Raw genomic sequence first — 26,044 nt, 5'->3', positions numbered from 1 at the left:
GGTGTAAGGAAAAGCAGAGTGGACTCATGAACCAGGGTTCTAATCTGGCTCTTTCACATATTAGGTAAAGGCTGAGCTCAGTTTAGAGAGTTCACTTACTTATTGTAAAGGTTAGATTAGACAACATGTGTGAAATACCTGTGAAAAAACTTAGAGCCACATAGGAAAGTGAGAAATGGGATTTTTCATGAGACAGCAATACAAAGTCACAGGGCCACATAAACTGGGGTAAAGGTCACCTCTCCAAGGTAGGAGAATGTGGTGGGTTGTGAAACCACTGAGAAAAGGAGAACGCATCTCTTTCTAAGAATCTCGATCCTAATCCTATTCAAGTCGCTATTGGCTCCACATTGAGTCCAAAACAACCCAACTGGTCTAATGAGGTACGGACATACCTCAAACTCAAAGGAATGCCAATGCCAGGAGGAAGGAAGAGCTGCGTCTGGCAGAACATCTTTCGTCTGAACAATGCAGTAGGAGTCAGACACCCATTCGCCTCCAAAACTCCGTAACAGCCTCTGATGTGAAGAGTGAGTTAGGTCATTTCACCGCTGCTTTTTAGGTCGCGGACGTCTCAGGAGTTCCCACCCCTGGGAGCGCGGTGGATCCTGGCGGAGCGGCAGCAGCAGTGGCTGCTGGAATCTCATCATGGGTGGCTAGGGTCCCCCGCAAAACCCACAGCGGGAGCCACGTAATAAAATACTGCACTCGCGCTCTTCCTCGAGGAACAAGCATGGTTTTCAATGCCAAGTATGGCTGCAAGTTGGGCCAGAAGTTGGAACACAAAGTTCCCTCCACAGTCACGAGGCACAACCGTTGAAGGCCCATGCGTCGCGAGTTCTGGCAGCCGTCACATGACAACCGCCACGCACCTGACGTCAAGGGCCACCGAGTGCGTGGCTTGGTTCCCATTAACTTCGACTGGGACCCGAACGTAACGAACCTAAAAGTTTGAGGGAGCAAGTTTCCTTGCCGGCTAGTTTACCCTCAGCAACCGAACTCCAGAAAGTGCTCTTCACGCCGGAAGTGCACTAATCCGCAGCACGTGGGGTTGCCAGGGCGCTCTTCACGTGACTGGGAGGGGCCTCGGGAACGTTGTAGCCAATGGTAGCGCGAGAGGGCGGTGCCTATGACGCGCCGGGACCTATCCCGGAAGTAGGGCTGATGTGGGGGCGGGAAAGGGCGGGGAGGCCGGGGTGTGGGAAGTGTGGCGGCCCCGCCCCGTGTCTTGGAACTGCCGAGGTCGCCACCGCTGCCGCCGCCGCAGCTGTGGGAGACTGGCGCGGTTACGCAGGCGAAAGGCGCTCTTTCCCTGCTGAAAGGTGAAGACTCTGGGAAAAGGTGGTGGGGCTGAGACCGGAGCGAGGCAGGGCCGGGGAAGGCGGCCGGAGCCGAGCCCCGACCGTGGAGAGGAGGAAGGATGGAAGGGGGACCGAGGCGAGCGCGGGACCCGCCAAGGCTCAGGCCCGTGAGGCGCCGGGCCGGGCCGGGGATGCCGGCAGGACAGGGGGCGTCTGAGAGGTCGAAGTGACGGCGCTGCGGGCTGGGGGGAGAAGTGCTCTCCCGCTGCCCGAGGGCCAGGTGCTGCTGGCCAGGTCCTGTTATCTCCATCCTTCGTGGGGACATGAGGCCTGGGCTGGGCCCCCCGCAGTGAGGATCCGGGCGGCGGCGGAGGGCCGGGAGGCGCGGCGCGGTGCGGGAAAGTCACCGGCTCCTCCTGCAGTGGGACGGTGGGGCCGGGATTTGCTGCCCCCAGCGCGGGTGAGCGCCCTGGGCGGGTATTCCCCCCGCCTCAACGAGCTCTTCTGCGACTTCCCTCCCACCTCCCCACCGAAGGATGGAAAAGTTTGTAAGGCCGGAGTTAGAAAGTCCCCACTATTCTGGGTGGGTGTTCTATAAATGCAAAAATAATAGATCCATGATGCGTGGCTCGTAACCTCTCCGAAACGAGGCGTTTCCCTGCCTGCATGCCAGTTGTTAAAAAGCAAACAAACTTTTTGCATAGTACCCTCAGAAAAGCAACCATCTCCCCAGCCCACCATGGCGGACGAAATTGATTTCACTACTGGAGATGCTGGGGCTTCCAGCACTTACCCTATGCAGTGTTCGGCCCTGCGCAAAAACGGCTTCGTGGTGCTCAAAGGACGACCATGCAAAATAGTGGAGATGTCAACTTCCAAAACTGGAAAGCACGGTCATGCGAAGGTAAATGCCCTTCCAGGTCTTTCTTGGTGTTGGGATTTTGATCATTTGTATTCCATTACAGAACGTGAGGTTTCTGTAGTTATAAGTGTATAATGACACTTTTTTTTTTTCTTCCCACAATTACTGGGTGATCAGCTATTTGAATACTGAAAGGTAACATTTCCTTCTTGGGCCCTTATAATGTTTCATTAACTGGGAACCGAAACTTTCCTGAATCATAGTGACTTAGACAATCTATTCAGTTTACAAATGAGAAAACCTGTTCTAACATTCTAACGAACCTAAATTCATTGTTCTTAATCACTCTTATGGTTGAATTACTAGACTATATGATATTGGGTCTTGATATGTCATGATACTGTTTAGTTGTTCACTGCTTCTCAGTTGTATGACCACTACATTTTTTTTTAAGAAAGTAAAATTAGATGACCTTGGAAGGAGAAAGAATCTGTCATAATCAGCTTTAGTATTATGCGTCTGTGTATGTAATGAGTGATATCTTGGCAAAGATTAAACAGTTTCCTGTTCTCCCGTCTCTGTTAGGTTCACCTTGTTGGAATTGATATTTTCACGGGCAAAAAATATGAAGATATTTGCCCTTCTACTCACAACATGGATGTTCCAAATATTAAGAGAAATGATTATCAAGTAAGTACTAATTTCCTTTAGAATGCTGCTTGTTTCCTGAAGGTGAAAATACTTTCTACTGTCCATTGTAATTTAATAAAACCCACAAGTAGTTTTGTAGGTTTTTCTAACCAATTGTTAAGTACCACTTATTTTAGAAATTGGAGAAATAGTGCTATTTAACACTTGGTACCTTATCTAGGATGACTGCTAGTTTGCCACTTTTTAACATTCTTGCATTTTAAAAAATTTGAACACTTATTATTTCTCAAATCAAGTGACTCCATATTGTGAGTCCAATGTTTAGTAAAATTACTATTTTCCATGTTGTAAATTATTTCTCTTTGTTATAAATACTTTCCAGGTATTTCTTTTCCCTTACCAGACCTAAGACTCAAGAAATTGTTGGAATTCATGTTCCACCAACCAAATTTGTGTGTATTAGTGAATGTGTGTCAGAATTTGGTATTCTTAAATAGGGAAATAAGTTGAAAGCCATAAATACAAAGGATAAAGTGTATGGTCACTGAATATGGTGAAGAAAATACAAAAACTTCATAATTGTTTTATTTGTATTCAGTGACCATGCTGTGACCTTTTGTTAAATTATAGGTATAAACTGCAAGTTTTAGTTCCAATTATGCATTTGGATAAGTCATGTTTAATGATAGCGTTTTCTTGTTTGGAGTATTGATGGTAACCAAACCACTGACCTCATAGAATGTGGGAGCTCAGATTAATCATAACTAAAGTCTTTCTTGAAAGTCTGCAATTTCTTTATCAAGCATATTATATATAGAACTCTTTTCATTTTACATAGTGAAAAATACAAGTGTGACACTCGAATTCGTTTTACCCAATTTAAACTTGTTCCTTTCTATACCTCATATTGTGTTGTATAATTTTTAAAGAATGTCACCATTAACTGCAATTATCCAATGATTTCCTTTTACTTTTTGTCCATATGTAAACATATTTTTGCACAGTTTTAATCTAATAAGCAGTTTTATGTTTTCATTTTCCCACTTACAAATGTTTTCTAGGTTGCTTTGAAGTCTTCATAGAAATTTGAATTGTCTTAGTATAATAATAGCAAGATTTTTTTTAAGTCAGGCAGATCTGAGTTTTGATCTAGTTCTGCCACTTTCAAGCTGGGTGATGTTGGACAAATTACGCAACCTCTCTGAGCCTCAGTCTTCTCATCTACAAAGGAGGGATAATATGAAGATTAATGAGAAAATGTACTCCATAATTCCCTCAAAGTAGTTTTTTTTTTCTGCTTCCCCTTTTTCTGTATAAAAACTTCACTTAATCGTTCCATTATTCTTGGAGCACCTAATTTAGACATGGCATATAGTGGATGCTCAATAAACATTTGTTAAATGCATACATGATTACTCAATGAGGTAAAGATAGTACAGCCAACTAAAGCTAAGCATAGAATTTTCTTTTGCCAAAAATAGATTTCTGTTTTCATCCTTAACGTGTGAATGCTTTGAATATTCAATATTCATTAATATTCATTCAATATACAAAGCTTTTACCCTTGAGTGTTTCAGAAAGATGGTATAAGTAGTTCAGATGACTACTACAGTGATCAAATTAGCCAGTCATTGATTGGAGCTCAAGATTTAACATAAAGGAAAATTTTGGTTTGGGTTTTATTTTGAGATAAAGCAGGACCTGGACTAGGATGAGGGGTATGAGATGAGTGAGGCCCTTGCCTCAAGCACAAAATTTTAAATAAAGACAGTACCAGAAACAATGCCAAGCCACACAGGGGCCTGATCCTGTCTGATATTTTGTTCATTATAGAATTTATGCATTAATTCTAATTTTAAAAAATATTACATTAACCTGATCACTGAGGGGTGTGTGTGTGTGCGCGCGCGTGCCACCTTAAATTTTGCACCCAAGACAAGTGCCTCACTTGCCTCGCCGTAGTCCCAGCCTTTGGTATGTAGTCTGTGTTCCAGAGCGGATCAGAGAATGACTCGAGCCTAACAGTCTGGGTCCAGATCCTTGCTTTGGAACTTACTAACTGCATGACCTTGGTTGGCAAGTTATTTAATCTCTCACCTGCCTTTCTTTATAAAATAAGGATAAGAATAATAAACTCCTCATGGAATCACTGTGAGGTTTAATTAGTTAATTCTTAGAATAGTGCCTTGCAGAGTGAGCACTCAGTGATCACATCCCTTTATTATCAAGTCACCATAGAATACTTATTTCTGTTCATTAAAAAAAATTAGTTCCATGAGCCTTTCCAGTTATATTTATTGTCCTATGGTGGTCTTCACTCACCTTTCCAAGTGCCTTGATTAAATTTCTACTTATTATTTAGCTACATGTGGTCCTTTGTATTTGCTGAATTCAGTATTTCAAGTGCCAGTTTGACAGTCAGCTAAAGTGAAATATATATATCTGTTCATTATAATAATTAAAAAGTAAGTCTTTGTTTAGGAAAAGAAATGGATCAATATTTACAATTTTAATTTTACATATTTTAACATAAGTTCAGAATGAAAGGAAAATTGTCTCCTGAATTCCATTCCAAGATGTAGCTTGGATTGGAATTGCTAATTTCCATCAGTTCTCCCAAAAGTAGTTATGGTTATCTGGGGCTCACTGATGGTGTAAAATACAAATACACCCAGACACCTTTGGGAATCCCCAGACTCTTAAACATAGAAACACTTGTTCAAACTCTGGTACGCACTTGAGTCATATTTCTTTAGAAAGTTCTGTGTTCCTGTGCACTACACCACAAGTGGAATGCCTTTTCTGCATTTACTAAAGTTTAACCTGTCATTTAAAGACCACTTTTCAGAAGGAAAACTAATCACTACAGGACATGTTGAAGTGTATATTGTGCATCTTTGGATTATTGATGAATTGCCAAAACTGTGAATATTAAATCCTAGTATATTCTTCAAATAAGTGGTATGTCTTTTGGATATGGAGTTGAATTTTGTTGTTGCAACTAAAATAGAACAACAAAGAAAATAATGATGCTATGAATTCCTTGTGCCTAAAGTCTTTTTATAATTTATACCTGTTCTGTGGAATCTTTGTGTTCCCTGGTAAAAGCAGTCTTTCTTTGGAGTAGAAAACCTGTAAACCAGCAGATCCCAGTACTGCAGGGACAAGAAACAGATATTTTGCTACAGTATCATTAAGGGTAATAGTGAGAAAAGTCTCCTACCTTTGGTTCCTAGACCTGTGTATTCTACCTTTGGGAGAAATAGTACCATATATTGGAATATATTTAACCTGTAAAATAGCACCCAGGCCCAGAGTGTGTCATTCAGCAGGAGGCAAAGATGAGTCTTCAATAGGCAAATGCACACAGGCAAACTGTCTTAGAATGATGGAGGACATGGACCACCAGTGAATTCTCTGAGCATTGTCCTGTTGTCTTTTTATTTTACCTGTTAAATGAATTTTTTAGCCAGAAATGATACTATGTGAGGTACTGACAGTAATGTGACAGTTTACAAATCCACACATGAGATTTTAGCAGAAGCACTGCAGGCAGCAAAGGCAAGTTTATATGTGGAGTAAGGATCTATTACAGTGAGCACAAACTGCTGCCTCTTCCATGATGGAGGGAGTACAATGTTACCAGGTAGCTGGCTCTTCCCCCGGGGAAATGGTGCCATATCAGGGACTCTGTATTCGTCTCTGCTATGAGGTACCAGCAGTGGCTGTAGTCAGATCAGCCTTGGTGAGAGAAAACCGGTGTCATTGAGCCCATGCCACTGTGGCCAATTGTTCGTGAGCCAATTGAACAAGGACTGGGAAGACTACAAAAAGAAGCTGAATGATATTCACAGGTAGAATCATCTTGTCACCTAATTGTCTGCCTCCTCGGTAGCATGTCCCCTTGGTAAGCATTTATATGGACACATTCTCTAACTATTTGGAGAGGACCCTCCGCGTACCACTTTCCCAGACCTTATTGTCAGCAATTTTCCCATCTTTTTCTTTCAGTTTTGTTGACCTTCCATCCATACTCTTAGCCCTTGCCCATAATCAGTGTAAATCCAAACCTTTGGTTCTCTCTTCTTTCAAGTCCAGTACATGAAGTTCTCATCCCCACTGTCTTTCAGGGCCACCTCTGAATAATTTCATCAGACTACGCATAACCATCTAGAAACCATTCTGAATTTTGTTTTTCAGTCAGGTGGTAATAGGGAACTCCCCACAAAGTCATCGGTACAAGTTGAGGGAGAAATTGTGGATGTTGCAGAAGAAGGTGCTTCCAAGTCTCATACAACTTGTTGGTGCTTTCAGGAGCTGCTCAAGTTGATCTCACATATGCAGCTTCTACTTAATGATGGAGTGCTGCTGTGCATACCCAACTTTATGGCTTGGTGTGTCAGATAACACTCTAGTTGATGATAGTGTGATTTCCTTGTGTTGTCTGATAACAATGATCAAACATTCAGTTCCCCCCAGGGACCAGCAGCTCTAAAGAAGTAGTTTGAGAGTGCTGCGGGAAGAGGAAAAGGAAGAAGGAGAAAGGAGGAGGTCTTACCTAAAAGTCTGACTGTTTTGAAATAGACTGAGAAATAAAATTAAATTCAGAAATTAGGGCTAAGCCACCTGTAATGATGCTATTCCTTCTCCAGCCTCTTCTGTTGTATACCAATAATACAAATACAAGCAAAAAAGTTCCCCCATAATTCTCCTTTTTCATGTTCTTTCTTACCAGACCACATCATGGATAGAATCTGCAGTCACTTACTCTCCCCATATCCTTCCTTTCAGTTCATGCTTTGCTTCCTCAGCTCCCTGTACCCCCCACTATTTAGTGGTTACAGTGCTCTTTCTAGAATTCTGATATACCATAGCATTTTTCTTTTTTACTTTTTATTGTGAACAATTTCAAAATCTGTGAACCTCACGTACCCATCATCCACCTTCCACAATTATCAGTACATAACCAATCTTGTTTCATCTGTACCCCACCATCTATTTTTATTTGCTGTACCCTCTACCTCTTGGTTATTTTGATGCTAATCCCAGATATTATATCATTTATCATTTCATCTGCAAATATTTTGCTACACATTTTTAAAAGGTATGGGCTGTAAAAAACAGCATACTGTGGCACCCCCAAAATTAGTAATTCCTTAATATCTTCAAATATCCAATCAATATCTACATTTTCCTAATTGTCTTTGTTTTTTTGTTTGCGTTTTGCTTTTTCAGATGTGATAGTTACTGTTTTTGTTTTACAGTTTTTCTAAATCAGGACCTAAATAAAAGTCCACGCATTGAAATTGGTTGAGGTAACTCTTAAATCTACTTTATAGGTTCTCCTCTCTCAGACATGCATTTGAGCCTCTCTTCCCTCTCTTTCCTCCCTTCTTTCTCCCTCTCTCTCTCTCTCTTCCCCTCCATTTTTGATGAAGAAACTAGATAAGTTGTTCTGTAGACTTTCACGCAGTCTGTATTTTGCTAATTGCATTTCCTTTGTCCCACGTATTTCCTGAAAATTGATAATTAGATGTACAGACTTGATCAGATCCAGTTTAGATTTTTATTTTCTTCTTCTTTTCTTTAACAAAAATTACTCCATAGGTGATATTCTGTGCAACCATCAAGTAAATGAGTCTGATGGTGTCTTTTTTTTTTTTTAATTTTTTTAAATTTATTTTTGGCTGCATTGAGTCTTCGTTGCTGTGTGTGGGCTTTCTCTAGTTGTGGTGAGCGGAGGCTACTCTGCGTTGCTGTGCGCAGGCTTCTCGTTGTGGCTGCTTTTGTTGCAGAGCACAGGCTCTAGGCGCACGGGCATCAGTAGTTGTGGCACGTGGGCTCAGTAGTTGTGGCTTGTGGGCTCTAAAGCGCAGGCTCAGTAGTTGTGGCACAAGGGCTTAGTTGCTCTGCAGCATGTGAGACCTTCCTGCACCAGGGCTCAAACCCATGTCCCCTGCACTGGCAGGCAGATTCTTAACCACTGCACCATGAGGGAAGCCCCTGATGGGTTTTTTTTTTTGGTGATGTTATTAGATATATAATTGCCTTAATCCATTAATTTATTAAAGGAGACAAAGTAATCATCTGTTACTTTTTTTTTCTTTAAAAGCCAGAACACTTCTATAAGAGAAGGTTTCCTTCAGCTTTTTTGTTTACCCTGTGGTACAGTGTATAATAGGAAAGCCAATATAAATACTTGATTCTTTCCCTTTAAGTACCAGTTTTCAAAATTAGTTGGTTTCCTGGTATCTACTGAAGATGACCAGTGAAATTTTTTTTTCACTATGAACTCAAGCATTTAAACACATTTATGTTTCAATCCATTGTAGTTATTATCATTATTGATTATCAAATTGTTCTTTCTTTATTCCAGACCTTATTCTGGTTAGCTCCTGAATCCCTTTGATATGGACCTAGTGGTCTTTAATAGCACCATGCTTTCTGATCTTGTATACTTCCTACTGTGGACCTGGAATTATCCATTTTCCCAGGAGCCCTATGGAGAGAAATAGCACCATACATTGGATTCTTTTAGTAGGAAATGACAGATACCACATTCTGGTACTACTATTTTGGGTGTATGGTATAATTTCAAATGTCATTCAGCAGCTTGCTACACCACTGCATGCCTGAATCCTCTATTACAAGTTTTCTGACTCTGCCCTCTCCTGTCTCCTTGCTTTCTATTAGCAAAATGATTACTCTCTCTACCAAAAAAAAATTGTTCATAAACATCTCAAAGTTATCAAATAAGTAGATTGCTTACAGGTGAAGAATCAGAAGGAAATATTTAGAATTGACTTATAACTGTTTTCTTACCATCCTCTCCTTCCAGCTCTACGGCGTCAGAGAGGGCTTTGAGGGAAGATTGAAAAAGTTGCACAAAAATATGCTTGAAACAAAAAAATGACACCGTTAGCTTTTTTTTTCAAGATTGAAAATTACAAAAGGGGAAGTGATACCTTGAGAGAGGAAAAATCTTGCAGATACTACCTTAGCCAGGTGATCAAAGTTAATATCACCAGTAATAGGACATAGTGACATAATTTGTCTCTTGATGTGATACTCTGAGGACACATCATATATGTAGTAATCCTTCCAAAAATGTGCTAGCTGACTCATTAGAAAACAAACTCAAACTGAGCAACATTCTATAATACAGTAAACCTGTACTCGTCAAAAATGTCAATGTCATGCAACACAAAGGGTCAGGAACTGTTCCAAATTAAGAGACTAAACTGACATGACAGCCAAATAAATACAAGGCATGATCCTGGAGTTGAAAGGGAAAAATTGTTATCGAAGACAATATTGGGACAATTGGCAAATTTGAATATGGACTATATATTGAATAATATGTTAGCAATATTGAATTTCCTGATTTTGAAAAATAAACTGTGGCTATGTAAGAATATGTCCTTGTTCTTGGGAAAAACACACTGAAGTATTATTGCTGAAGAGTCATGATGTTTGAAACTTACTCTCAAATGGTTCAGCAAAAATAAGAAAAGAATAAGAATGTGTATGGTATGCATTTTATATATTCCATATATACAGAGAGGGAAAAACAGCACATGTGGTTAAATGTTAACAAAGAGTAAATCTAGGTAAAAGATAAAGGATTTTATTGCATTATTTTTGCAACTTTTCTCAATATCTGAAAAATTTTAAATTTATTTAAGATCAAATAATTCATTTTTATTATTTAATTTTACTTTTCTGTAGCTTAGCTTATTTTTGAAATTTTAAATTTTATTTCTTATAGCAATTTATTTTAATATTTAATATTTATAAATATATATTTTAGATGTTTTATAATATGTCTGTATCTTTTTGTATTTGAAATGCTTTATATTTCATCCCATGGCTTATTTTATTAATTCCCTTTAAAAAATAAAATACCATATAAATACCAAAATATCAGTATTATTATTTGGTTTATGTGGTTCAGTCACTAGTGGAGTGGGAACCTTTAACTCTTGAAATTGACAAGTTCTACTTCAGGGAATTGTTAAAAGAGCTGAAATAAAAAAAGATGAGCCTGTGGTTAATTGTTTAAAAATTACATTTCTGTCTCAACTCAACCTCCTTGCTTCCCGCTTTTCTGCCAACTACCTCACAAATGTTTGAGTGACCAAAAGATTAATTAAAAGTGTTTGTGGTGGCTCAGTAGGATGGTTTTTTGTTTTTGAGATTGTAGACATGTGTAAAAACTGAAATCTCCGGTGGTAGGTGGGGTTTCTGTGGAAAGCCATTGCCAGAGTTGGTAGTGCCATAGAGGAGAGCTTTGAAACTCTACCTCTGTGGTATGCCTGTGTTATGTCATAGGGGCTAAAGGGGACCAGGGACCATGTCTTTAACTCTTTTTGTGTATGTCAATGGTAGCATCTGGTATGCTGGGTGATTGCCTTTTATAAAACCTGTTAGACAAATGGGACCTAATGAAACTTAAAAGCTTCTGCACAGCAAAGGAAACCATAAACAAGACAAAAAAACAACTCCCAGAAAAAAAAAAAAAAAGACCACTCCCAGAATGGGAGAAAATAATTGCAAACGAATCAACAGACAAAGGATTAATCTCCAAAATATACAAACAGCTCATGCAGCTCAATATCACAAAAACAATGCAATCAAAAAATGGGCAGAAGACCTAAATAGACATTTCTCCAAAGAAGACATACAGATGGCCAAGAGGCACATGAAAAGATGCTCAACATCGCTAATTATTAGAGAAAAGCAAATCAAAACTACAGTGAGGTATCACCTCACACTGGTCAAAATGGCCATCATCACAAAATCTACAAACAATAAATGCCAGAGAGGGTGTGGAGAAAGGGGAACCCTCTTGCACTGTTGGTGGGAGTGTAAATTGATACAGCCACTATGGAGAACAGTAAGGAGGTTCCTTAAAAAACTAAAAATAGAACTACCATATGACCCAGCAATCCCACTACTGGGCATATACCCAGAGAAAACTATAACTCAAAAAGACACAGGCACCCCAATGTTCATTGCAGCCCTATTTACAATAGCCAGGTCATGGAAGCAACCTAAAGGCCCATTGACAGATGAATGAATGAAGAAGATGTGGTACATATATACAATGGAATATTACTCAGCCACAGAAAGGAACGAAATTGGGTCATTTGTAGAGATGTGGATGGACCTAGAGACTGTCATACAGAGTGAAATAAGTCAGAAAGAGAAAACTAAATATCATATATTAACGCATATACGTGGAATCTAGAAAAATGGTACAGATGAACCTGTTTGCAAGACAGAAATAGAGACACAGATGTAGAGAACAAATGTACGGACACCAAGTGGGGAACGGGCAGGTGGGATGAATTGGGAGATTGGGATTGACATACATACACTAACTAATATGTATAAAATAGGTAACTACTGAGAACCTGCTGTATAGCACAGGGAACTCCACTTCGTTGTGTAGTAGAAACTAACACAACATTGTAAAGCAATAATACCCCAATTTTAAAAAAAAAAACCTTAAAATTCTAGGCACACTGATGGTGTACATGCTTTTAGAATAAATTAATGTGGCCTGGCTGTTTCCTCATACCTGTAATGAAAGAAATTCAATGATATCAATACTGTGCTTTTTTGCAGGTTAGGTTGATGACTGGTTTTGTTTCATTAATGTCATCAGCAAGCTAATGTTTTTCTTTTTTAAAAAATCTAGTGTTGTTAGCAGTGAGCTGGAGACCAAAAATTTTCCACTTCAGTTTGTTCATAATCAAATTATAAAACACATTGTTTGTAATCATGAAAAACTGAAAATAACTTTTATGCCCACTAATACAAAAAATGGTTAAATCAGTTACAGTATAACTTTGCAGTTGTGAAGTGATTAGAGAGACTAAGGTAGGTCCATATTTTCCAAAACGGAAAGATTTCTAAGATATATTAAGTGAAAACAACTTGCTGAAAAATACTTGTAATATCTCATTTATTTTTTAAAGCAACTATATATTGTGTACATAACTTCAGGATACTCTATAAAAAAGCCTAAACTGTTTAATAACCTACAGATTTGCGGGAGGGGAGAGTGCAGGAAGGAATGAACTTATATTTTTTGTCTGTACCTATTTTATGCTTTTGTATGTGTAGCATTCTTAAGCACCAAAATGTATTAATGTATTACTGTGTACTGATAAAAATTAATATAATTGGCAATTTATGTAAAAATTACAAAGGAGTGGGTGTAATCTAATCAGTGCAAATGATATAATTTCTTTCAATAGCTGATATGCATTCAGGATGGTTACCTTTCCCTGCTGACAGAAACTGGTGAAGTTCGTGAGGATCTTAAGCTGCCAGAAGGTGAACTAGGCAAAGAAATAGAAGGAAAATATAATGCAGGTGAAGATGTACAGGTAAAGACTTATGGAGAGATTGTTTTTTTAAATCATTTTATAAAAACTTTGACCTAAACTAGTTAGCATAAAATACTATATGTGAAATACAGCTTTTAAATACTGCTGAAATGTTGAAAATGATCTCTAGAACTAGGCAGTTTTCCCATGATACCTTTTACCATGGCCATTACCAAAGAAAGTATCAAAGTTCATTTTTTACTACATAGACACTGTCAATCCCAAATTTGTTTTGAAGATCAGCCTGAACCATTCTTAAGGATGAGAAAGGATGTTATGGGAATACTAAAGAGTGAAGGTGGCTTACTTTATCTTGTTGTAACTCTCAGAAGTATAACGTCTAATAAGTATTGAAACATTTATAGTTCTTATTCTCCTGTTCCCTGAAAGTTTTCTTAAAAACCACAATTTGAGAAATTTAGCTTTAGAAAACTGTAAAAAAAAGGTAGATTATTTGATCTTGGAATACCTCTTTACAAAATCAGTATGTATAAAATATCCACAAATATCCAATGTATGATGAATTAACTATATCTTATATATGTATTGCCTTTTGAATACATTTTTGCCTGCATTTTTTTCCTTCTAGGTGTCTGTCATGTGTGCAATGAGTGAAGAATGTGCTGTAGCCATAAAGCCCTGCAAATAAACGGGAACATCAGGCATGAGCAAAATGTTTAGGTCTGGATCAACTGCAGATCTAAAGTTTGGTTCTAAGTTGTCACCAAAGCTATGGCGTTCATAAGCAACCTCATTTCTTTTTTAATTGTTTTGAAATTGTGCTGAGTTAGTTTTGCAGGCAATTCGTAATTTAAAAAAATGATCAAGATGTATAATTCTTTTTTTTAAATTTTGTAGGTGTCTTTCCTATAACGTTCCTGTGGTTTTCAGTATGTAAGTCTAAGAAACAGACAAGATAGCTTCAGCAGATGTGATTTGTCTGAGCAAATCGTTCCTAAATTTTAGTTAAATGATAAATAAACCAGGGTTTTAAATCAAACAATGTAGCATCTAGTGGTATTGAAGCACCACATTTAAGTTGAATTGCTCTGCATTAATTTCGAACTTAATATCATAGAATAAGTAGATTATGGATTGGAATTGTCAGTTTCAGCATGGGTGTGGCAAGTACAGATCCTTAAACAAAAATCATGTTATCAAAGAGTGCCAGTTATCTTAGTAACCATGTGCAGCCCACCTGTATTACCTCAGTCATTCTGTTCTTTGCCAAATTGCTGGTAGACTTAATATAACCTATATTATGGGGATTTTAGTACTTTCTTGTGGTTGACAGAGGCATTAAACTGTTTTGTGACAGTTAGCAAGTCATATTGTAAGGAAGACACAAAGGACAGTGGCAAAGGATGTTGGTTAAAACTATAGGTTTTTATTTGTGGCCTTTGTATTCAACATAAAAATGGGAAGTTTCCATTTGTGTTTTTGCCTTTAACTCTTGTTTTCTCTCTTTATTAAAGGGAGTGACCTGCTTTACAGGATACTATGTAGCACTTTTTATCAATTATGTTGAATAAATGTTGGTATTTGTAGTAGTCACTCCTTTTCAGCCATTTTTAAGTAGACTTTTTTGACATCAAAATATTTGTTAGACAAAACTGGAAATTCTTACTTTAAATTGATTTGGAACATTTGTTAAATTTATGTATATTTTTTCTAACATGAAAGTGAATCATAGAAGAAAAGTCACTTTATGTGATAATTATTATTTAACTTAAGAAGTATATGTATTTTATCTGATTGTCATGTGACTTAATTCAGTTACTGGTGTGAAATATATCTAGGAAAGAATTCTATAAACAATTATTTTAAAAAGTATTTTAGGTGATTCTGCTACATTTCTGTTTAGTCTTTTGGATCATATATCTATATTTCCAGAATTCTAGGCATTGTCACAGGGTTTGTGAGGACCTTTGACTCAATACCAGTCATTATATTGCAGTGAAACTTAGAACAAAATCACGATTTCAGTAATAACTTCATTCTCTAAGACTCATTATGAGACCTCTCCCATCATACTTTGACTTCTAAAAGGCCTTTGTACCTATCATCTAGAGGAAAATATGTATGATGCTGTAACTGGTCTACTCAGTGACTGGAAATAGCATTAGGAACAGAAGATCCCAAAGTTTTAGTTACTTAGTTTGCACACACTTTTAAATCTTGTATTGGCCTCAGCAAACCCATTTGGAGAAGAAGCAAGATACTTTAAGGAAATGCAAGAGGAATTCTAAAGCACAAGAAATATTGAGGTTGTAGTTAATCATTTTTAGTGTAACATTTTAGTTTTTCCCATCCAAAGCACAGTTAGTAACTAGACTAAATTCTTTCCAGTATTCCATTTAAGTATCTACTACATACTGCTCTAGTTTTTTAGTACTCTGTAATATGTATCTTACTTGGGACTGGTTGGCATTGTTACCCACAGGAGCTCCAAAAAGTTATCAGTCTGTGTTACTTGCTGGTCATTCATATGACCTCAGTTAACCACACTGATGTTCTGGTTTAGTATTAATTCTGGATTGGCATGCCCTTGTTCTTCATAATTTGTCAAACTTCACATAAATATATTTTCAATTGTGAGGTAAGTGTATATAAATTATAATAATGCATCTGTACCTTCATATCTTGAATGGCAAAAGCTATTTATGCTTAAATATTTCATTTTAATTACTATAATGAGTATAAATACTCTTCTGTCATATAATTAATTATAAGTATAGATTTTAAAGATATGGGACTGTTTATTTTCACATAAGTCAGTACATGTTTCTCTAGAACAATATATTTCATTTAGAAAAGCTTTATAAATTGTATTAAAAGGAAGCAGGAAACATATTTTTTAACAGAACAGAAGTGACTTCATTCTTTTTTGACATCAGAAATGTTAAAAGTTGATTCCTAGTATTTGTTGTACTTTTTTGTAGCAAATGTGTTAAATGTCAAAGTTACCATATATAGAATGTAGACTGTCACATTGATAGATTATACAGTGATACCTTTTTGTCTGTAGGCATTTCACCAATTTATATACAATATTATAGTAACAAGTGGAATATTTGTTTCCTTCTAGAACAACATATTTTATTTCTACTGTGAAGACTTTGTTTTACCTTATTTGCTACAAAGTTGTATACCCTCTGAAATAGATCAAATTATTGCTACTTTGACTTAGCATTTGCATCATAAACATAATTATGATGTTTCTTTTATGCTCCCCTCCAAGGGCTGTCAGTCACTTGAAATTATTGCTAACCAAGCTCTTGAATACGTTTCCATTTATGGTACAAAATTCTGTACCAATGCTTTATAACAATTATCAGAACTCTCCTGCAGCCAGAGCATGAAATCTTTAATAGGAGATGCTGCAATAAAATGTTTAGGCTATAAAATTTGGGGACACAACTTTTCATTATAGCACAATTAGTGTGCATGTGCACACATAGCTTTGTATGTTTGTTCTTTTTACAACGTCATTCCAACTCTTAAAAGTACTGTAGTCTGGTAGTGCCTCAAATGTTGGTAACTGTTTTTTTTTTTTAATTTACAGCTTTTCCAGAATTTGTTTTTGTACTTTAAAGTTTCTCAATTAGATTATTTCTAGTTGAACTGTAATTTGAATGCATTGTTCTCAGGGCTCTTTGTGCTAAGTGCTGAAGTTTCATTATTTCAAAGCTAACTGCCTGAAAGTATATTACAAATTTTTCCCAAATTATAATAGAGTGATACATACAAACAAAAATCCATAATATCAACATACTTAAACCATATACTAAATATTCAAGAAAAAAATGAGAACATTAGTAACATCTATACTGGAATCTTGCCATATTTTTTTTTCATTTTAGAAAAGAATTTGGTAGTCTTATCTTAGACCCTTATCCTTAATGATATATCTGAAAGCATTCCTTTGGCCCAGAACCCAGAGATAGTTTTAGAGCCAAACTTTGATGTGATTCTCAAACATATTTAGGGACAACAGAACAAAAATTCATAGTACTTTTTTGGGTACACTAAAATGTTTACATATTGAATTCTGTAATACGAACTAGGAACAAATTTATTATGAGAAAATATGGCTCTTAAGCAGAAAATGTGTGAACTATAAGCATATTTCCATAAGCAGTATATTATATTGAACTGGTCAACAGTTTAAAATTTTCTGATATCATCTAAGCAGAGTACTTTATAGTTTTCAAGCCTTTTTTTTTCCCTACCATTCAGACAAGTAACAGGCAACAAAAGCTTAAGAAAAATTTATTGTGGAAAATCTTAAAATTGAGAAAATTCAATCTATTAACTTTATTAAATTTTTTTCTCTGAATTGGGTATATGGCATTATTTGATTTTAGCAGGGAACATTTGGATTTAGCTTACGGAACACAGATGTTCTGTGGGAACATGACTTGAAGTTCTATATAATGTTTTTTCATTAAATAACCATCTGAACATCAAGGTAACTACCAAGTGAGGTCAAGTGCCTGAAAAGTGCTGTATACATCTAATTAGCATGTTTTCCTTTCATGAAAGATGCATCTTATAGCAATGCATATCAGGCTTTCACCTTCTAAAAACATACTTGCCAAACTTTACCATCCACCACTATCTCTGTCTCCTTAGAACAGGTCGAAACCTATTTTACAATTGAGAGAGATTGCTTTATTTATATAAAGTCCCTAAAACTGTGTCTTGATATTGGTAGACTTAAGTTTATCTTAGTTCAAGATTGCACATTTTTAAAGCTCTGGATATAAACTTTATTCAGTGATGACTATACAGCTTGTCATAAGTCATAGTTGTGACCATTCTTGAAAGGAATTCTTTATTGTGGTTAATATCTACTATAAATAAGCACTCTTGTGCTTGTTACAAAGTATAGTGCAAATTACTAGCTCTATACTGTTTTTGTCCTCCTCTCCAAAAAGAAAATAGTTGAAATGGCATTGTCTAATCCAGTGGCACTTTATTAGTAATACATTTTATTTGTCATAGGTATAAGAGAACTTATGCTTTTACCTGCAGAGACTTATATGTTTTAGCTAAAACTTTAAAACTGTAAGATATGTAGTATGGGTATTATTATAATCATGTATTTTACATTTCAAAAATGGGTAAAATTAAAATATTAAGCCTTTGTCTATATTAAAATAATTGTGAAATCCTTTAAAATATAGATGGTAAACTTAGCAATTATAATTTTTGTTACATTAAAATATATTTGTCTGTTAACATCATCAGTTATATTAAATAAAAATAAAGTTAATTTAACAGCTTACACTATTCTTGTATATATACATTCCTAGAAACATTTTCATACTAGAAATTAATTTGTATATTACTGTTAAAAGAAAATCTAACTTGTATTTTTATTTTTTTTATATTTTAGGTTCTTACTATACAGCACCCTAGCTTTACAGCTGGGAATGTTAATTTCTAGATTTTAGTTCCAGATTTAGGTACACTTCTTTTAATCTTTAAATTTTTAATAGTTTTTAAGAATACATAAAATACATGGTTCAAAATTCTATAGGTACAAGAATAAATGCATCTTCCCATCTTCGTCCTCTTTCTGTGCATTCTTCCAGAGATATACAATGCAAGAGAGTTTAGTGGTCCCTTCCCCACCCCTGATCTCCCAGGATCTGAAGTGTTCCTTCTTTACGAGAGTTGCTGTTCTCTTTCCACAGCGATGTGAATGGTGTGATGAGTCCCTGAAGCAAACTCTTCACCCTTTTCCCAATCCTCACCATATCTAATCAACACCATCTGGACAGATTCATCCTCAGGGGCTCAGCAGTTTCTTCCTTTTACACACTGTACTATTCTAGAACATCTCTGTCACTTCCTGACTTGTGGACCATACCAAGACTTCCAGTGCAGTTGTCACCTCGTATCCATGATCAGTATCACTGTTACCCATAATCTTCCATATCCAGCAAGCATAATTGGGCAGTGGGAGAAGCACCAAATTAAAGTCTTCCACCCGTCAGCCCCACTCTTTTTTGCCACTTACAAATACCAGTAGCTTGTTTCCCAGAAGTAGGCATGAGAAGGGTAAAAGAAGAGTGAAAAGGGACTAATTGTATGTTATGTATCAGCCTGTCTGAGTTTCTTCTTCCCACCACCCCAACCTCATATTTAAACATTCTATCCAAACAGGAGGTGTCCTATGGAATTGCCACTTTAAAAACCCTACTGCTTGTCTAAAGTGTGTGTTCCACTGGGAGCTTAAAGTATCCATTGCCACAGTACATTCAGCAGGATCAGTTACAATCACTGGATGTGTATCAGCTCAAAAGAATCCACCTACAAGGTTTTATCAATCCATTTTCCAATTTGAGAGTTATTTCTGAGTCCATTCAAAATAATTTCCCGCCACCCACGGGTACTACCCGGCATCACAATGACTTGTGTTCCAGTGTTTAGGAGGGCCCCAAAGGCTCGGCAACCACATTTGCTATCAGATTCGCAACAAAGATCCTAACTGGGAGAATGGAGGTTTATCTACCTAATAATGATAGTGTGTCTGCCTTTTTTGGTTCACAGTTTATGTGTGTGTTTCACTTAAATTATTGTCACTCTAGTTTGTTGTAATTCCTATACATTCAGTGAGGTAAATCTTGGAGAAAAAAATATATACATGGAACCTTCAGAAAAAAAAGGACATTTAGGACACAAAACAGTTTCTATAAAGTGGAAATATTAAAAATAACACCCTGATACCAGTCCTAAGTGAAATTAAAAACAAAACTAGATGTAGGTTTTGTACCTTGTTAAATTTATTTCAAAATATTTTAAAGTAAAAAAAAACTAGAAAATAAAAAGACTCTTCTACCTGGAAATTTTAAAACCTATTATGTAATTCTATGATTAAAGGGGTACTACAAACAAAGAATTCCTGAAAGATAATGAAAACACTATATATCAGAATCCATGTAAAGCAGTATAGATGAAAATTTGTAGCCTTAACACCTATATCAATAAAAATGAAAGAATGAACATAAATGAATTAAATTCCTAAATCAAATAACTAGGGAAAAAAACAGCAAAATAAACCAAAAGGGAGCACAAGGGAAGAAATGATAAAAACAGAATTAGGTGAATAGAAAAATAGCAAATTAAAAAAATAAAATTCTGGTTTCTTGAAAAATTAACAAACCACTGGCTAATTTAAGGTAAATAAAGGAAGAAAACACAAATGTAAAAAATGAGAAATGACAAGGAGTGACTAATGCAGAGAAAATAAAAAATTCTATGCAGATAAATTTGAAAACCTAAATGATATAATTTTTAAGGAAAATATGGTTATTAGAATCAACCTCAGTAGAAACAAAGTTTAAACAGAACAATTTTAATAAAAGAAATAGAGAAACTGTTCACAAAAAACAAACCAACAGCCAAAAACCAAAACCAGGCAAATTGTTTCACTGGAGAATTTTACCAAACTTTTGGAGACCAGATGGTTTCAAAGTTACATAGATTGTTTTAGAGCATAGAAAATCAGAACTTCTAAATTATTTTTACAAAACAAATATAACATTGATACCTAAACTTGATAAAGTTAACCAAAATAAATACGAATGCTTATGCAAATATCCTAATATACTATACTAGTAGTGATAGACTCGAACCCCACATGAAGAAAATGATACCCATGCCCACATGGAGTTTATATCAGAGATGCAAGAATAACTCAATATTATGAAATCTATTAATTCACTCCCGTAGAAACAGGTTAATATCTAGGAAATCTCTCTTAATAGTATTCACTATATTATGAGTCTACAGAGATAGGTCATATTATTTTCTCCATAGATACTGAAAAAAACTGGACAAAACAATACCCATCCTTAAAACATCTCTCGGAAAACAAGGAACAAAAAACAACAGGTGGGGCTTCCCTGGTGGCGCAGTGGTTGAGAGTCCGCCTGCCGATGCAGGGGACACGGGTTCGTGCCCCGGTCCGGGAAGATCCCACATGCCGCGGAGCGGCTAGGCCCGTGAGCCATGGCCGCTGAGCCTGCACGTCCGGAGCCTGTGCTCCGCAATGGGAGAGGCCACAACAGTGAGAGGCCCGCGTACCGCAAAAACAAAAAAAAAAAAGCAGGTGGATGAATAACATAAATATATCTACGTTTATACATGATAATATGGTATATATAACATTTTATGTGTGTATGTGTGTGCATGCCCACGTGTGTGTGTGTTTGTAAAATTGTAAAAGCTAGCCTTTTACCTAATGGAAAAACACTAAAGGCATTCTCAGTAAGGTCAAGAACTAGCTAGGCAAGAATGCCCACTATCTTGACCACTATTATATTGTTCTGAAAGTATTAGCCAATACTATCGGACAGTTAAGAAAACAGTAATAGAAAACTAATAGAAAACAGTTAAGACACATTAGACTTGTAAAAGTAAGAGAAAAAACTTCTATTTTCAGATGATCTGATAGTATACCTGGAAAATCCCAGGTAATCAATGATAAACTCAAAAAATAAAATTATTCATTAAAGTAGCAGGATATAAGATTAACATGCAAAAATCAATAGTTTTTATAAACAAAAATAACCAATTAGAAGATAAAATGGAAGGAAAACCTCATTTACAGTAGCAAGAAAAAGATGAAATATAATGAAGAAACATGCAAAGAAATGTTCAAAACGTATATGAGGAAAACTATAAAACACTCCTGAAAGACACAAAGTTGACTTAAACAAATGGAAAGACATTCCTTATTCTTGGCTGATATTTCAACGTTATTGAGATGGTAGTTCTACCTCTTTTGATTTATAAATTTAATGCAGCCCCCTCAAAAATACAAGCTTTTTTATGGAGTTAAGCAAGTTGCTAAAAAGTTCTTATGGAAATATAAACATGCAAGAAATAGCTAAGAAAATACTGAAAAGAAAGAGCTATGAGTGGGGACTAGCATTACCAGAAATTAAAACTACTACAAAGTCTCTATAATGCAAAGAGTGAGGTACTGGCAAATGAACAGGCAAACCAATAGAGTGGAATATAAAGTCTAGAAATAGACCCAAATACATACAGAAATTTAGTATTTGATAAAAGTGGTATTGCAAACCACTGGACAAATGTTGATTTAGCTAAATTGTGCTGGGACAATTGGGAAAAAATAAATTTGGAAAAAATAAAATGAATTCCATACAACATACACAAGAATAAACTCCAAATGAAGCAGTGGTCCAAATGGAAACAATAAACTAAGTCCTAGAAGGCAGTATGGGTGAATTTCTCTATAACTTGACTTCTTTTCAACTATGACTGAAATTGCAGATATACTAAAAAGATTTATAGATATATAGATATACTGTAAAGAAAAAATAATAAATGGAGCAAAATGCTAACAATAGGTAAAAATCTAAAGGATATATAGACACACACATATATATTTATATATTTTTTATCCAGATTTTTATGCATTTATATTTATATGTTTATAATGTATGTGTGTGCGTTTTGAACTATTTTTACAGTTTTCAGTAAGTTTGAAATAATTTATAAATAAAAAGTTTTTTAAATTTCAAAAAACTGTGTATAGTACCAACCAATATTTACAAATGTATGTAATTACTTGTGTAATCCAAATGATATAGATATACAAATACACATTCATAAACATTCAAGCCCCAAAGCATTAAATAGCTATTTCTAAGCAGGTGGGATTTTAGATATTTTTATGCATTATCTTTTTTGCTTCTCTATATTTCCTTTCATGAGCATTTCTTTCGGCATAAGAGGATAATAATTTTGTTATTTACAAGTTCCTCAAGCATTGTCTATAGTAGTGAAAAGTGGAAATACTCCAAATGGACACAAACAGGTGAATGACTAAGCTAAAAATGACAAGTAATAAAATTAAGCAATGAAAAAAGATACTTGCTCTCATTTTAAAGGCTGATCAACTATTCAGAATTCCTGTGGCACTGTGTAACGAGAAAATCTTACTTCTGAAACTGCAATTGTTAAAAATAATTTAAAAATTACTTAGGTTTTTCTAAATACATACTGAGAGAAGAGATGAATTGAAGCAAGTATACATTTTTTTAATCATAGGTTTTAATGCTTTCCTATCAAATTAGTAAAGGGCAAGCAGCGACTTCAGTTCCTATTTCCCCTGCCTGATACCCTTAACTTTCATTTATGAGTATCTAACGAAGAACATTCTTAAGTTGGAGGAGTTAGAAGCAATATTCTTCAGTAGTAATAAGTTTCTCCTCAGCACTTGACTGTTGTTTGCACAGAAGGGCTATAGCACATCCTTTGTCAAAGCTGTGCAGTTTACTTCCATAGGACTGTTTGTCTGCAATGTCATTTGAGGATTTTTTTTGGAGATGGGTAGTGCAATGCCTCATGACACTCAACATGCTCCATTTTGTAGCACATGGTGCAGAAAGAAAAAACTCCATAAAAAAAACGATGAAATGGTATTTTTCCTACATATACAAAATCTTTTTTTTTTTTAATACAATGCTTGAATGGTGGTAACATTGAATACTGGTAGGTTTGGATAAAGGGAAATTTACAGATTCCAGTTTCATAAATAAGCTTCTAGCAAATAAAGTGAGTTTTAATAATAAGTAAATTTCAGATATGCAGAATACTGTCTACTTTCTATGTTACAGTGTGATCCTTTGTGATGTTAACAGTCCTGAGGTCTTCCAAAAGAGAACGCTGTAAGACTGAGGTACACCATCTGATCCTGTAAGATATTTTGTGTGATGCCCAAACCCAGTACAGACACAGAGCTGCAGGAAAAGCAGATGGATGAAATACTAATGCACCATGACAGAAAACTCTGTTCAGAGCCTGTTTGCCTAAATGTCATAACATTGTGTGTGTGTGTGTGTGTGTGTGTGTGTGTGTGTGGTTCAAAATACATATTGGTACTTACATGGATAAATGTTTACTAGACTATTACAAACATTCATTAAAATATCTAAAATCTTTCCAGTACAAAATATTAGGGTGGATTTTAAAGTTCTACGTTGACTGCAAGGTTTATGTTTTTGCAGGTGTACATGGATTTGCATATTAGAAAAATAATTAGAAAAAAAATGATGGTTGTGAGAACTTTTTCCCCACTGTTCTTAAGTGCCATTTTGTCATAAATGGCAAAAACACACATTTGTGTGTGCTTATTTCTGGGCTCTCTATTCTATTGGTCTGTAAGTCTAACCATGAAACAATATCCAATTGTTTTAATTATAGTATCCTTAAAATAATCTTAATCTATAGAGCAAGTCCTCCCACTTTATTTTTCCTTCTTCAAGTATATTCTGGCTATTCTGGTATCTGTGTTTCCATACAAATTTTCAAATTGGTTTCAAGATAGAGGGAAGGAAGGATGGATAGATGGATGGACGGAAAGAAGGGGAAAAAGGAGAGAGAAAGAGGAGGGAGGGAGGGAGGAAGGAAGGAAGGAAGGAAGGAAGGAAGGAAGGAAGGAAGGAAAGAAACATCTGTTAAGCTACTGTTTGTGATCACATTGAACCTATAATTCAGTTTGGAGAGAATTGACATCTTTATTATATTGGTTCTTCCAGTCAAGGCACAATGAATGTCTACTTATTTAGTCTTCTTTAATTTTTCTCAATTATATTTTATAGTTCTGTGTAGAGGTCTTGTACATTTTTTATTTTTTCATAGGTATTTGATATATTTATGTTATTGAAAATATCTTCTTTACTTTTCATCTTCTAATGTATTGCTGGTTTATAGATATGCAATTGAGTTTTATACCTAAACTTTGTATCCAGCAATCCTGATAAATTCACATATTAATTCTGATAATTTATCTGCAGATTATTTTAAATTTTGTACATATGCAATTGCATATCCACTAGAAATAATGGCCCAACTTGCTGCATAAAAGATTGCTAGATATGGTTTTATTAATAATATATCTGTGATTATAGTATATTAAAATAAATATTTCTACTAATATAAACAAGTTGATGACTTAAAGAGTTTGTGTAAACTTGGTGTCTTAGCCTTCATACATTTGGTTTATTTGGGGAAATGATCCCAGGTAACAGAAATAAGGAACCAGGAAGTGGGAAAGAGCAAAAGCAAAAAGGAATGTGCTGGGGACAAGTGAGGCTTAATCCTGCTGGGATCTTCCATGCAATGATGTAGAATGTACTTCTTTTTTTTTTTTTAATTAATTAATTAATTTATTTATTTATTTATTTTTGGCTGCGTTGGGTCTTCGTTTCTGAACGCAGGCTTTCTCTAGTTGCGGCGAGCGGGGCCTACTCTTCGTTGCGGTGCGTGGGCTTCTCAACGCGGTGGCTTCGCTTCGCCTGTTGTGGAGCATGGGTTCTAGGGTGTGCGGGCTTCAGTAGTTGTGGCTCACGGGCTCCAGAGCGCAGACTCAGTAGTTGTGGCACACGGGCTTAGTTGCTCCGCGGCATGTGGGATCTTCCGGGACCAGGGCTTGAACCCGTGTGCCCTGCATTGGCAGGTGGGTTCTTAACCACTGCACCACCAGGGAAGCCCTAGAATGTACTTCTGAACTGTCCACTCAAGAGAAAGAAGAAGGGAGCGGCAATTTGGGGCAGGTGTAACTTGGCAGTGTCTCCCCATATATTTTCCACCTTTTATCTCTATGGCTTCTCTGAGGAGAGGCGTGGGAATCTCCCTACTAACACTCATTTACACATGTACAACCTGGAAATACAAGGCAGTTAACACCCCATGTATAACCATTGACCAGTGGGGGACAGGAAACTGTGGATAAATGCTCCCCTCTTCTGGATTAAAAGGGAAGCTGCCATTGTAAAGCAATTATACCC

At 36.2% G+C, this 26,044-nt stretch overlaps 1 protein-coding gene across 2 annotated transcripts; it reads left to right on the top strand.

Annotated features, from left to right (window-relative positions):
* The first annotated feature begins 1,179 nt into the window (after positions 1 to 1,179).
* Positions 1,180 to 18,501, top strand: EIF5A2 (eukaryotic translation initiation factor 5A2). Of its 2 annotated transcripts, none has more exons than XM_067738020.1 (5): positions 1,180 to 1,322; positions 2,006 to 2,205; positions 2,749 to 2,853; positions 13,080 to 13,211; positions 13,801 to 18,501. In XM_067738020.1, the coding sequence occupies exons 2-5, from the start codon at positions 2,041 to 2,043 to the stop codon at positions 13,858 to 13,860; spliced, it is 462 nt and encodes a 153-aa protein (XP_067594121.1). In that variant the 5' UTR covers positions 1,180 to 1,322; positions 2,006 to 2,040; the 3' UTR covers positions 13,861 to 18,501. The 2 variants fall into 2 exon arrangements, with proteins under 2 accessions (XP_067594121.1, XP_067594122.1); XM_067738021.1 differs by having other exon boundaries at positions 1,185 to 1,322; positions 2,035 to 2,205.
* The last annotated feature ends 7,543 nt before the right edge of the window (positions 18,502 to 26,044 follow it).

This window comes from Pseudorca crassidens, chromosome 5 (genome assembly GCF_039906515.1).
Source record: "Pseudorca crassidens isolate mPseCra1 chromosome 5, mPseCra1.hap1, whole genome shotgun sequence".
Lineage (NCBI taxonomy): Eukaryota > Metazoa > Chordata > Mammalia > Artiodactyla > Delphinidae > Pseudorca > Pseudorca crassidens.
Note: the sequence above shows the minus strand (reverse complement) of the source record. Positions and strands in the feature narration are given on the sequence as shown.